Genomic DNA, 15,401 nt, shown 5'->3' with positions numbered 1-15,401 from the left:
AAGAGGAGATGAGTCCAAGGATAAAGTTCTGAAGAACTGTTTCAGATGTTTCTTTTGTAAACCGTGCAGTGCCTTGAACATGATAGATGATCAATATTTACGAGTTACCGATGATTTTACCAAGGAGGGAAAATGAGCTTTGTATGATATAACATTTGAAAATTGCCTCAGGGTAAACCTGATACTATAAGTATTAAGCTATAAACTTTTATAAATAGAAATGTAAATATTATTAATTTTATATTCAGCTTTCTCATTATAAGATTAACAAGTGCTCATTAGAAAAACTGCCACTATAAAAATACATAACACCACTTTGGGAGGCCAAGACGGGTGGATCACGGGGTCAGGAGATCGAGACCATCCTGGCTAACCCAGTGAAACCCCGTCTCTACTAAAAAATACAAAAAATTAGCCGGGCGAGGTGGTGGGCGCCTGTAGTCCCAGCTACTCGGGAGGCTGAGGCAGGAGAATGGCGTAAACCCGGGAGGCGGAGCTTGCAGTGAGCAGAGATCCGGCCACTGCACTCCAGCCTGGGCGACAGAGCGAGACTCCGTCTCAAAAAAAAAACAAAAAAAAACCATAACACAGAAAGTGAAACTCTGGTTACCTTTCCAAGAGAAAAAGAATTGCTATAAGTTAGTTCTGTATTCTTTCAATATGAGTGTATGTGTTTTTCTATTTAGTAACTGTAACACATATAACTGTAACTTTTTAAAATGGGGACATTCTCCATTGTTATATAGTCTTCATAATGATAGCATGGATACATCCATAATTTAGTTAGTCATTCCTCTTTTGTAGAAGATTTAAGATATACTGAAGTCCAACAATATAGTTAAATTGAAAGTCTGAGCATGAACTGAAAATTTACAAATTCATAAAACTGATATTTTCTACTATAGTCTAGATTATTTCCTAATGACTTCCTGTTAGCTGACCATATATCAAAAGTGCTTAGTTCCAGGAAGCTTATGTCTAAGAAGAACCAAAGAATGTGTGATAGCCTAGAAGAGGAAAGGACAATCAGACAGGGTTAAATTGGTGGGCCAACCTGGACTACTGATGAGTGGCAGGTCCCGATAACTTCCCTCCCCACCCCCATCTCTTCACCCCCTGCTAAACACACACACACTCACACACACAAACGTCACAGTCCTGGGGCATGTGCAAGGGTACCTGATCGATTCATTCCCTGGTCCTCTTCCACTACTTGTCATCACTACCTGTTCTAAGGATCACACTATTAGCATATACTCATTTTAATTAAAGATCTCCTAAAAATAGAGAGTTCTCTTCCTCCTTGCTGAAAGGGAGCATTTAGAAAGCATGTAAATAATTAATTGATACGAGGGTATTCAAAATAGTAGCAAACTCTGGTGTTTAGCTAGTTCTATAACCCTACTGCCTTTCTCAGATAACTCTGAAGTGACATAGCGGAAGAAGCATTCTGTTACCACTCCTACTTGAAGGTAATGTCTAATCCTGCAAGTTATTTTAAAATGCTCACCCTCCAAATTATAAAATACAGGGCTATAAATAAACTTTAGAAAGTACAGAAGAAGAGAAAGAAGAAAAAGAGAGCCTTTACTTTCCAAACTTCCAAACATGTGGCTCATTTTGCACCCTACTCCAGGTAATACAGGCAGGACTGGCACAAACAATTTACACCATGCAATTCAGACGCAATAAGAACAAAATTCAAAATTGATAGTGCACAAAGCCACCTAAAAATAGAAGACTAAAAATATATGACTGCACACTTTGACACAGCAGTATCTCTTTTAGAAAATGGTTCTAGGGAAATAATTAGGGATGTCTTGAAAAATTTGGCTGAAATAGTAAGCCCAACATTTCTTATCAGAGAAAAAATGTAAACAATTCAAATGTCCACATTCTGGGCTATATTTATACAGTGAAATGCTGTGCAGCTTTCTCAAATAATATCAAGGATTTTGTTATTTATTGACAGTAGAAAGGCTTCCATGGTATCAGCAGTGAGTCCAATAGTAGGTTACAAAAGATATGTAAAAGCATGATGCTCATTTCTACATGCAAGTGTATATAATTTGTAATAAAATAGATAAAATAAAAACATAGCTACATTACCGTTTCTTGACTTGAGGTCTCTGTGAATCACCTTGACAGGAGCCTCCATATGTAAATAGTGCATTCCTTTTCACACAAGAAGAAAGAAAGGCCTATTAATATTTTTCAACATTACATCAGTATTACCTTTCATAGTTTTTCAAAGAACTCAAGAGCAGAAACTAATTCACATGTCTTATTCTTCCATGACTGATAAAATGAGAAGAGAATATATCTACATTAGTAACATGTATATGTGAAGTCAAATTTATAAACTTTAATCTCTTAGAGATTAGGAATTTGACTGTGGGTAAAGCTAACTTCTTAAAATACCTAATAAGGACACCTTAATTTTCTGCAGTCTGCGTGAAAATAGTACAGTAACCACTGAAAGGAGTGCTCCATGACTAAGGTATTCCACTACAAACTACCTTCTAAATCTGCCAAAGTTCTGAGTAAAATTTGCGGTTTTCATCTGGTTGTCTGCGGTTACCCAGCTGCAGATTCTGATGTCCAGTTACCAAAGTTCCGGATGTCTATGGTTACCCAGCTGCAGCTTGGCTTATTTTCTCAGTACCCATTCCAACAAGACCTGGGAGTGGATGTGGAGTAGCAGTGGGGAGAACTGGGAGGGTTAGTTATGGTTAGTAAATAATTTTATGATCTTCAGATAAAAAAGTATACAGTAGTTACAAAATATTTCATTCCTTTCACAAGGATAAATCTTTGAGATAATCTGTATTTCAACATACTCCAAAATTCTTTCCATCATATTTAGGATGTAAATCCAATTACTTCAGTATATTGGGTATATATAAACTTTTCAGAGTTTTATTATTTTGAGTCAAAAATTATACTTTAAAGACATATTTTATGGTTACCACCTTAGCAGTTTTTGACCCTTTCTGTATTTATGTACTGTCTACCCCTTTAGAATAAAAAAAGGATGATTTTCTACTAAAATATATCTTCTTTATTTCTCAAGTTGTCTTTTCTAAATAATGGCAGAAACAGCCTCCCCCTCACCTCCAAATTAAACAGGTTTCTTTTTAAAATGAACAATACATTGAAAATAATTTAATAAGAGGCTTTGGCTTTTTAAAGTGTATAGAACATTTTAATTTTATAGAGGTTAATTTTAAAATCTCTTCTTCTTCTACTATTTTAATTATTGTATATTGAAGCATCGTGAAAGGACAAAGAAAATAAAAAAATTTAAACTCTTGCCTTTTAATGATATCACCGAATGATATTACTGAAAAGAGTCAAGTTAACACAAGTATTAGTAATTATGTGATCTTAGATAAGATGTAACTGGGATAAAGGAAATTTCTCTTCTGATACGAAGTTCTACATCCCTCAAACTGCAAAAATTCAATAGCTACAACTTGGGTAGCATTTAATAATCTATATGACTGGATTTCACAGTTACCTCTGTCTTGCTTTAGAATCAAATTCCTTAATAATTTTTCAGGTAGGAACTGTATAATTACTATTACTGGTAGAGATAGTTTCTACACTTGCTGACAAGTAAGGATTTCAAAAAACAAGACTCAAATACAAAAGCTTTAAATATAGGCACTTTTCTTCCTCATGGCAGATTATCATAAGCAAAAAGTACCATAAAGTTTTTGTGTACAGTGCATAGTACACATTTAAATAATATTTCATATAAACAATAGTCATCACACTCACATAAAATTCTATTTAATGTTTTTGTAGATCCATCTATAATTCTGCCTTATTTTTATTGCAAACAATTAAGAAGGCTGAAAAATACTTTCATCAGGTGTACATTCAGGGTTTCCTAGAAAAAGAGTTGGCAGGTATATGGCCGGGCGCGGTGGCTCAAGCCTGTAATCCCAGCACTTTGGGAGGCCGAGATGGGCGGATCACGAGGTCAGGAGATCGAGACCATCCTGGCTAACACGGTGAAACCCCGTCTCTACTAAAAATACAAAAAACTAGCCGGGCGAGGTGGCGGGCGCCTGTAGTCCCAGCTACTCTGGAGGCTGAGGCAGGAGAATGGCGTAAACCCGGGAGGCGGAGCTTGCGGTGAGCTGAGATCCGGAGGCTGCACTCCAGCCTGGGTGACAGAGCTAGACTCCATCTCAAAAAAAAAAAAAAAAAAAAAAAAAAGAAAAAAAGAAAAAGAAAAAGAGTTGGCAGGTATAACTGAGGAGACTTTTGGGGAGAATTGGAATGAGTGGTGACCATTTTGAGACTGGATTGGAGTTTATCTGCTTTTGTTCCTTTTAAGCATTGCTGATTGACTTGCAGCGATTTCAGATATACTTGCTGGTCCACCCTCCATTTATCCTCACATCCAGAAAGAAGAGAATCTTTTTTGCTTTGAGGAGATATTGTCTCAACAGCAATGATGCTGAGCAATGCCTATTTCAAAATACATGAATCAACCTTTACTTAAAATAAACTATTCATTTTTTGATTTCTCAACATATCATTGCTCCAGTGGATTCAACCATAGGTCAACCCAAAAGGTACATAGCTGAATTTGAAACAGAATCTACAAAAATCAAGCCTTCCTACTTAATCTCTTAAATTCTTAAGTTCTACACACAGCTTTATCAGAGAAAGCTGAAGTCATTCCTAAAGCCCTGATTTGTTTTTTTTTGGGCCATCTTTAAAGGATTTTTAAAATGTTAAGTATTACTTGTGTCCATAAACATACAAGCCTCTTCTCTGCCTCACTCTTCTCACCTGAGGTGAAACACATTAGCCAGACAGGCAAAAGGGATTTTATTAATCTGCAGTTTTGGACACCATCGGGGGCCCAATCCCATTCTCTCCTTCCCTATTTTTTTTTTTTTTTTTTTTTTTTTGAGAAGGAGTCTCACTCTGCCACCCAGGCTGGAGTGCAATGGCCCAATCTTGGCTCACCACAACCTCTGCCTCCCGGGTTCAAGTGATTGTTCTGTCTTAGCCTCCCGAGTAGCTGGGATTACAGGCATGCGCCACCACCATGCCCAGCTAATTTTGTATTTTTAGTAGAAATGGGGTTTCTCCATGATAGTCAGGCTGGTCTCAAACTCCTGACCTCAGGTGATCCGCCTTCCCTGGCTTCCCAAAGTGCTGAGATTACAGGCGTGAGCCACCGCGCCTGGCCTCTCCTTCCTTATTTTTAACTCTGGTGCCAGTTTGCTATCTAATTCTTTTTTTTTTTTTTTTTTTTCTATACTGAATCTCACTCTGGCTGGAGTGCAGTGGCTTGATGTTGGCTCACTGCAAACCTCTGGGGCTTGAGCGATTCTCGTGCCTCAGCCTCCCAAGTTGTTGACTACAGGCGAGTAGTGCATCACCACGCCCAGCTAATTTTTTGTATTTTTAGTAGAGACAGAGTTTCGCCTTGTTGGCCAGGCTGACCTCAAATTCCTGGCCTCAAGAGACCCACCCACCTCGGCCTCCCAAAGTGCTGGGATTATAGGCGTGAGCCACTGCACCAGGTCCAGTTTGCTACCTAATTCTATTCCTTCTCTTCCTTGCCTTCTGATGCAGAGCACTAGCACTCTCGAGAAAACACCAAGAATGACTCAGCTGATGTGGAGCCAAGAGACTTACCCCTCACTCGGGATGATGTGGCATGTGCTTAAGGGGGTGCAGGGAGAAGAGGTTCCCAGACTGGGAACCAGGGATGCTTAAGTAGAGCACAGCAGGAAGCAGAGTGACTGATGTTAGCTGATTTGTTTGCTGTCTATCTATTCTAAGTGCCAATAAGTAGTGGCATGGTTGTAACTGGCTGAGCACCCTAAATGCAAATGTATGTAAGGTGATATGCTGTAAGTTAAGGACTACCTACATATGCATTTACATTATTGAAGGGTATTTCCACAATGTTGCAGGCAGCTCCTAATCAAGGCACATCACCTTGCTTACAGAGAGCTGGTCCTTGTGTTCTACTGACAAGAAGAGAAGTCTCTACGATGTTACATGAAAATATCTTTAAGAATATGAAGGTTTCCGCATGATTTGAGATGCCCGATGCATCAATACACAATTAAGCAAATTAACATAGCTAAAGTCTCAGGTACACTACCCTAAACACAGAGCTTATTATTTTTATAATGTAATGAGGCATCATTCAGCAGCAGCATCCAGCATGAAACTCAAATTTTTTTTCAGTTTCCCTATTTGAAGAATTTGGTAGGTGTTGATGAAACTTAAAATAGACAATTCCCCAAAGGAAACACTACTACTTTTGGAAGTCACACAGTGAAATCAACGCATGAGTTGCTTCCCTTACTGAGTGCTAAATCACGTTCTATTTGCTTTGTAAAGAGATGCTTGTAGAGAATGGAGTAGTAAAATGTAAAGGAGTTAATTGCCCCAGGAAAATTCAGACACACTTTGTAGGGGTTGCTAGAATACAAATATAACTATCAGTGTTCATTATTTAGATGAAGTTGTTTCCAAAGCAACTCTGACAGTTATAAATAAAGCCCAGAAATGTTCAGTCAGGAAAATGGAAAAAAAAAAGATAAAAATAAATGAAGTTTGAATTGCTTTAGAAAGCATTCGTCTATGCAGGAATGTATGAGAAAAAAGACCTTGTTTAGGGGTTTGGTGTATTAAAAATATTTAATTTCCAACAGCGATGCCTAAGTAAGTTTACATTAAATGTAAAATAAAATCTGAATTGCTTTTAGATGGCAGGACAAATAAAAATTATTTTTTGCAAGTGGTTTCTATTTTTAGCATATTATATACACAAAATGAGTAGAACTAATTCTACAATAAATGTTTTCTGGATACTGAGTCTAAGTAGAGACTTTCAGAACAACAGAATTATGATTTTTCCATTTAATGTGTCAAGCACGCTAGTCAATTATAATATCACAAAACATGACAAACATGTCTGCCCTGAAGCTACAACTAGATTTCATGGATAGAAATAAAGTAGAGAAAAGAGAAAGAGAAAAGGAATTCAGGAGTGGAAAAGGCAATGACCCAAAATGTTATCTGTACAATCAGCTTTGGAATTCTTACTACTTTTGGTCTGAAAAAAGAACATCTAAAGACAGAATAAAACATTTTCTGATGGTAAGTCCCCATTTCAGGAGGGGAAAATGCACCCCACCAATTCTGTAAGAATATACCAAATATTATTACCTTTGGCTACATCAGTGGCCCAGGTCATAATGTGATCCATATCCATCTCCTCACTTCTATTACTGTTAATGTAATCATAGAGTGATCCCAGAGAAGCATATTCTATTTTAAAAGGAAAGATAAGCATATAATTAAAATCAAGGTACATTTCAGAAATAAGGCTTTATATTTTCATTGAGAAAATACATTAAAGAATTTACCAAAAGATATCAAAAGTATATAAAAAATTATTCCATGCTATGGTTTCTAAAAGTTAATGTCATCCTGAAAAATATCTGTCAAACACAAGACCAGTAACATACAATGAATAGTAAACTTCAGTTGAGAATCAAAAGCCATTTAGCTGGAACTGAGAAACACGAAGAGGTGTTGGAAGAATAAATTTGAAACAAAGGTATGTATGTAAATAGATATTTCTTTAAAAATTGTTATTCTTATGAGATAGATATTAAATGCATAAATCAGAGAGCTTATATGACAATGCAAACAAATCAATCATTGCCGCATAAGGACTTGGAAGAGTTCTCAAAATTTAAGCACAAAAGGTCAAAAAAGTGAGAAAAATCCTTTAAAAATGAAGTATAAATTACATACCATAAACTCACCTGCAATAAGTATATTATTGGATGATTTTTAGCAAATTCATAAAGTTGGGCAACCACCACCACAATCCAGTCTTAGAACCTTTCCATCATTACAAACAGTTCTCTTGTGCCGGTTTGCAGTTAATCATCACTCTCACCCCAGCCCTACAATCTGCTTCTTCTCTCTACCAATGTGTCTTTTCTGGATAGTTCATATAAACAGAATCATACAAATTGTTCCTTGTGTCTGACATCATTCCCTCAGCATAATGTCTTTTTTCTTTCTATTTTTTTGGAGTCAGGGTCTCGTTCTGTTGCCCAGGTTGGACTGCAGTGGTGTGATCACAGCTTATTGCAGTCTTGACCTTGGCTCACTGTGGCCTCCACCTCCCAGGCTCAAGCAATCCTCCCACCTCAGCCTCCCAAGTAGCTGGGACTACAGGCACACACCACCATGCTGAGGCTGATTTTTTTTTTTTTTTTTCAGTAGAGATGAGGTCTTGCTATGTAGTCTAGGCTAATCTCAAACTCCTGAGCTCAAGCAATCCTACCTGTCTCAGCCTCCCAAAGTGCTGGGATCATAGGCTTAAGCCACTGTGCCTGGCCGCATAATGTTTTCTAAGTTCACTCAAATGGTAAGCGTACAAGAAGACTTCATTCAGTTTTATTGCTGAATACTATTCTGTTGTACAGATATACTACATTTGATTTATTCAGTCCCCAGTTGATAGATATTTGGATTGTTCCCAGTTTTTGGCTATTACGAATAATACTCCTATGAACATTTGTGTAGATGTCTATGTATGTAAATATGTTAATTTTTCTTGGGTAGATTTCAGGACTGATATTGCAGGGCCATATGGTAAGTTTATGTCTAACTTTTAAAGAAACTATCAATCTGTTTTCCAAAGAGGCTGTACTATTTTTATATTCCTGCCAGCAATGTATGAGGGTTTCAGTTTCTCCACATCCTCACCAACATTTGATATTGTCTTTTTTTTTTTTTTTGAGAAAAGGGTCTTGCTATGGTGCCCAGGCTAACCTCAAACTTCAAACTCCTGTTGTCAAGCAGTCCTTCCCTGCCACCCTCTGCCTCACAAGTAGCTGGGATTACAGGTGCATGTGACTGTGCCCAGGAGTACTGTCTGTTGTTTTGATTATGGCCATTGTAGTGGGTATAACACTAGTGGTATCTCACAGAGCTTTTAATTTGCATTTCCCTAGTGACTGACGAAGTTGGGCATCTTTTTATGTGCCTATTAGCCCCTTTTATATATTTTTAAGCAAAATGACTATTAAAATCTTTTGTCCATTTTTACGTTGGGTTGTTTTATTGAGTTCTAATATTTTTTTTTAGTTTTAGATACAAGTCCTCTGTCATATATATGATTTGCAAATATTTTTTCCCAGTTTGTCATTTGTCTTTTCATTCACTTAAGATCATCTTTCAAAGAGCAGAAATTGTTAATTTTTATAAATTCCAATTTATCAACTTTCTTTTATGGCTGTGCTTTTGGTATCATTTGTAAGAACTCTCTGCCTAACCCTCTCTGCATGAAGATTTTCTCCTATTTTTCTTTTAAGAGTTTATAGTTTAACCCTTATACTTAGGCTTATGATCCATTTTGAGTTCATTTTTATGTGTGGTCTGAGGTGTGGCTCTAATTTTTCTTTGGCATATGAATTTATTTTTGAGACAAGGTCTCACTCTGTTGCCTAGGCTTGAGTGCAGTGGCACACTCTTGGCTCACCGCAAGCCTCAACCTCCTGGGCTCAAGCAATCCTCCCACCTCAGCCTCTCTAGTAGCTGGGACTACAGGTGCACATCACCACGCTAGCTAATTTTTTTTGTACAGACGGGATTTTGCCATGTTGCTCAGGCTGGTCTTGAACTCCTGGGCTCTAGTGATCCTCTCGCCTCAGCCTTCCCCAGTGCTGGAATTACAGGCGTGAGCCACTGCACCTGGCCCTGGCATACGAATTTCTAATTGTCTCAACGATCAAAGACTGTCTTTCACCTACTTAACTGTCTTGGCATCTTTGATGAAAATCAATTGCCAATCAATGTAAGGCTTTTTCCCTAGACTTTTAACTGTGTTCCTTTGGTCTACATCCCTGTAGATATTATGCCAATATTGTATTAGGTTGATTACTACAGATTTGTAAGTTTTGAAATGAGGCAATCTAAGTCCTCAAAGTTGGTTCTTTCTCAAAATTGGTTTGACTATTTTGCATTACCACATACATTTTAGGATTGGCTTATTAATTTCTAAAAAAAAGTCTGCTGGGATTTGGATAGGAATTGCGTGGAATTTATAGATCATTATGGGGAGAAGTGCCCTCTTGACAACATCAAATCTTCCAAACCATAAATATGTAAATGTCTATAATATAGTCAAAGATGTTGAAATTAAATTGGTGTCTATCATTTCTTACCTTTAACCAATAAACATTATTTTTCTTTAAAGGAGATAAAAGTACTACTCATTAAATATAGTGAAAATAAACATCATTAATTAAACACTATGTCTCGCTAACCTCTTTACATCCATTAACACTCTGTAGTAAAAATAACATTGGTTTTTGCTATGGCTTTGTATTTCTTTAAAATATTAACTAAAATAGATTTCTGATTTGGGAAATATGATAACCAGTGCCATTTGGTTTTAAAAAGAATTGTATCTTAATCACCAAGTAAAGACAGCAAGAAAACAATGACGTGGTCACTTGAAGATTCTCTCAGTCTACTGTTCACCATCTAGTCAGACACCCTTAAACTGATTCCAGCAAAATGTCTAAGAAATTCATCGATCAGCCTCCAAAGCACATCAGAGAAAGTGCTAATACAGTGAACAGTAAAAAAAACAATGGCAGCAGAACATCTTATTTAAACTTTTGAGATGATAAAACAGTACAGAAGTGGGAACCGTTTGGAATTTTTTTTCTTGTTTTGGTTAAGATCATTAATACTTTATAAACTTCATACATATGGCCCACTGTAAGGTTTAAAGAATAAAAGGTTTAATAGAATAAGCAAGAGAATGCCATAAAACCCTTGAAATAAGAAACACTGCTAATTTTTACAAACACAAAGTTCCTCACGTTTCAATCAAGTTTAGTCAGCCCTCATTATTCATAAGGACAAGTAGGCCAGTTTACAGACAAGCGGCACCCTACGAATGGCTCTTAGGCACGACACAGTTCTTAAGATAAACATGTTTACACTTGAAACAGTCATGTGCATATTACAAAGATGGCAACTGTAGTCCTGTAAAATTATACCTAAGAAAAGAACGAGTCAACTTATATTCAGGAACTTCTAAAATCCCTCATATTTTAAGATGCTCTCTCCATTACTTTATTTGAACAACAAAACACTGTTTAGGGAAAAATATATAAGTCTGAGATGATCTCAATCAAAGCCAGTTTTTCAAAGCTTATAAAGGTCACCTATAAGAATAAGACAAAAGGGAGGGAGGGAATAAGGGAAGGGTAACAAAATTTAACACAGAGCCAATTATTCCTGGAACTATAACTCAATTCCAACTGCGGGATGTCACTGAAAACGAGCCTTCTAAAGATCACTTTGAAAAGCAGTCAGTTACGATTATAAATATACCATACGGGACTAAAATATTCAACAATCCTAATGTTATGCCATTGGGTACTTGTAGCTTGAGATAAATATCCAGAGATAGTATTATACAGAGATTCCCCAAACCATGATACTTCAAACATCTTATACTATAGTTAAGACACTACTCCAAAAACCACGTTAACTTTAAAAAGTCATTCTAATGATGATGAAGACATGGAATACCATTTGACCCAGCAATCCCATTACTGGGTATATACCCAAAGGAGTATAAATCATTCTACTATAAAGACATACACACACGTATGTTTATTGCAGCACTATTCACAATAACAATGACTTGGAATCAACCCAAATGCCCATCAATGACAGACTGGATAAAGAAAATGTGGCACATACACACCATGGAATACTATGCAGTCACAAAAAGGATGAGTTAATGTCCTTTGCAGGGACATGGATGAAACTGGAAACCATCATTCTCAGCAAACTAACATAGGAACAGAAAACCAAACACCACATGTTCTCACTCATAAGTGGGAGTTGAACAATGAGAACACATGGACACAGAGAGGGGAATATCACACACCGGGGCTTGTGGGGGGGGGTTTATTTAATGCTAGGGAAGGGAGAGCATTAGGAAAAATACCTAATGTAGATGATGGGTTGATGGGTGCAGCAACCACCATGGCACGTGTATACCTATGTAACAAACCTGCACGTTCTGCACAGGTATCCCAGAACTTAAAGTATAATAAAAAAGATACATCATTAAATAAAATGGTTTCATGACTGAAGTTGCAAGAAAGGCAATATTATTACCTTTATTTCATATAAAATATCATCTTTAGGTATGTGGATAGCTAAACTAACATATTAACTATTTTAAATAAGCATTCAATTCTTTCTTTTTTTTTTTTTTTTTTTTTTTTTTTTTTGAGACGGAGTCTCACGCTGTTGCCCAGGCTGGAGTGCAGTGGCGCGATCTCGGCTCACTGCAAGCTCCGCCTCCCGGGTTCCCGCCATTCTCCTGCCTCAGCCTCCTGAGTAGCTGGGACTACAGGCGCCCGCCACCGCGCCCGGCTAATTTTTTGTATTTTTAGTAGAGACGGGGTTTCACTGTGGTCTCGATCTCCTGACCTTGTGATCCGCCCGCCTCGGCCTCCCAAAGTGCTGGGATTACAGGCTTGAGCCACCGCGCCCGGCCAATTCTTTCATCCTTTTGGTTTTCCCACTGGAAATTGTGGACTCACTATATACACATATGGTCACATGCCTTTCAAGCCACTTCTCTGAAGAAAGTAGTTTACTGGATTTTAGTATAAAGCATTTGTTTCTTTTTTTTTAAAGTCATTAAGAACCACATTAAGCAAACATTTCCTTTTCATTTATAAGATGATTCTTCCCTTTGAGTTTTACGGTGACAATAGCTGGCTTCGATAAATGTAAACATAATATCAGTTTTGTTGGAACAAAACCATTACCATGAAATCTCTTTGTAATGTCACCAAGACCAAGCTTAATTTAGATGATAACTAATAGAATAAATAAATTTACGCAAATGTCTGAAACGTGTTACAACAAAATGTGACACGTGTCTCTAATTGACTAATAAAAAAAGACCAGCACAATATCAAAACATGCAAATTAGATGTATTTGTGCTTAAAATAAATCAAGATCAAGTTAAGGGAAATGAGATTGGGCACTTAAAAATTAGTATGTTTTCCTTGGCTGGGTTGAATGAGAATTTGGGCCTGCTGAGAAATGATGCAGAACTAGTCTCCTCTCTTAGAGAAGTAACAGAGGCTAACGCAGAACAGGTAACTTAAGAGGTGAGATCAGCCCCTGACAACAAAGAGCAACTTCCAGGCATCTGGGATCCTAAATCACTTCTCTCTGGAACCCTGGGACCCAGTCTGCCACCCTTTTTTTACTCTTAGATTACCAGATACTTTGGGTGTCGGTTCCTCTCCAATCTGGCTTGCTGCAAAAGAGCTACATGGTCTGGTACCTAACAACTCCTTCCTTCATCTCCCAGGAACTCCCCCTGCCCTCATGTATTTATGTTTTACACACACACACACACACACACACACACACACACACACACAGAGAAATAAAATAATGGGAGTAGTACAGAATGAAGAGGTTTCCAAAGATCAAAGAAAAGATGATCCAGGCCGGGCGTGGTGGCTCACACCTGTAATCCCAGCACTTTGGGAGGCTGAGGTAGGCAGATCATGAGGTCAGAGATCGAGACCATCCTGGCCAACATGGTGAAGCCCCGTCTCTACTAAAAACACAAAAATTAGCCGGGCGTGGTGGCGCACACCTGTAGTCCCAACTACTCAGGAGGCTGAGGCAGGAGAATTGCTTGAACCCAGGAGGTGGAGGTTGCAGTGAGCCCAGTTCGTACCACTGCTGCCTGGCAACAGAGCAAGACTCCGTCTCAAAAAAAAAAAAAAAAAAAAGAAAAGAAAAAGAAAAAAAGAAAAGATGATCCATTATTGTTTCTTTTGGCTTTGGAGTCTGAGTTTCTTGTCACCCCATTTCTTTGTAGATCTGGGAGAAAGATGTTCATTTCCCTTCGATGGGAAATAAATTGGCAGCTGCCTCTTAGTCTCTTCCCCAGGTCCCCTGATTAGCAGGTTTTATATGTCTGTGATAAAAAGTTTCAGCAAACACACATGCACAACTATATACATACATACATACTCTCACCCAGAGATCATGTATTCTAGTCCCTTCATTCACATGAGAAAACAGACAGAGAGAGATCATCAGTGACCCATCTATGAAGCTCTGGCAGAATCAAGACAAGATCTCACATCTCACAATTCCCATTCCATTGCTCATTCCATTCCACCACTCTGATAAATAATTCTTTCAAGCCCTCAGCATGAATGACAACAGCTGCCTGCTGCAACAACCTTTTCTATTTAAAAACAAAAAAACAAAAAAACAAAAAAACTACCTCAAATTGAATGGATTCAAGCCATCCAAGCTTCCTCCTTCAGAGCCTCCACCATTTGATAAATACGATGAGGTTCACAGAGGGGTATCTGGCTGGGGCTGGGTGATCAAGGTCAGTTTTCCTGCCTATCTTTGCTTCTCTCTTAACCGCCTCATACTAAGACTTATTTGTGCTCATTTCCAGTGGCAGAGTAAGTGTCATCATCACTAATCCATGTGATCTCTTCACTCCCAAACTGGGCTCAGTTGTCATATTTTCTACTACCCACGCACAGAGCATAGCCATAGATGGTAGGTTGAAAGGCTCACATAAATAGCACTTAGTTAATTAAAACTAATATCTCTAGGAACAAAGATAATCATATCAAATCAATACATTCAAAACACTAAAACTCATCTAACAGGTCTCTTTAATAATCAATCTCATAGGTCAATAAGAGCTATAAATTCACAATCTACTACTAGCTCATAATCTGAAACTTGTGTTGTTTTAATTCTTATGTTTAATGTTAACAGTTGCTTTCTTACTGGCTCTACAGAGAGAGAGATATGGATCCATAAAAAAACAATCAATTTAACTAAATAATTTGGTAGTTGCAAGTATGAGTAGAGAATGCTAAAGGGATGAATGAAATAAAGGACTGGTTAGTGTGATACAAATGCTGAATGAAAGCGAACTTCTTGGATTATTTCTCCCTCTTTTAGATGAGGTGACCTAGGGGAAATATGCTGGCTAAGAATGTTTCATATCTTCCTACTCAGAGTAAACTCTTGGAAAAATAATTTCATATCACCACTCAAGTCCCCTTTTTTCCATTCACCCTCACCTCAAGAAACTAGAACACTTCATGAATAGCTCATTAGTTGGCCAAAAATATTTTCAAAAAGCATTAAACATCAAGAGTATATAACAAGAAACAGAATTTCTAATCTCTTGGGAGTATCACACTTTCTTAGGGAGGAATAATATCAGCCACAAACGAGGATCAGAACACTGGATTCAGATTTTAAAAGTAAATATAACTAGTGAAAA

General features: G+C 37.6%; 1 protein-coding gene across 5 annotated transcripts in view; it reads right to left on the bottom strand.

The window, feature by feature from the left end:
• The window catches only part of MAP3K20 (mitogen-activated protein kinase kinase kinase 20), a 194,255-nt gene that overhangs the window by 79,810 nt on the left and 99,044 nt on the right, over positions 1–15,401 (bottom strand). For all 5 annotated transcript variants that reach the window (XM_001086798.5, XM_077957210.1, XM_015110384.3 and 2 more), the window contains 2 exons: positions 7,216–7,317; positions 2,110–2,175 (listed from right to left, as the gene is read on the bottom strand). In XM_001086798.5, the coding sequence (XP_001086798.4) occupies positions 2,110–2,175; positions 7,216–7,317 (168 nt within the window). The remainder of the gene's footprint in view (positions 1–2,109; positions 2,176–7,215; positions 7,318–15,401) is intronic.

This window comes from Macaca mulatta, chromosome 12 (assembly GCF_049350105.2).
Source record: "Macaca mulatta isolate MMU2019108-1 chromosome 12, T2T-MMU8v2.0, whole genome shotgun sequence".
NCBI classification, from domain to species: Eukaryota; Metazoa; Chordata; class Mammalia; order Primates; family Cercopithecidae; genus Macaca; species Macaca mulatta.
Note: the sequence above shows the minus strand (reverse complement) of the source record. Positions and strands in the feature narration are given on the sequence as shown.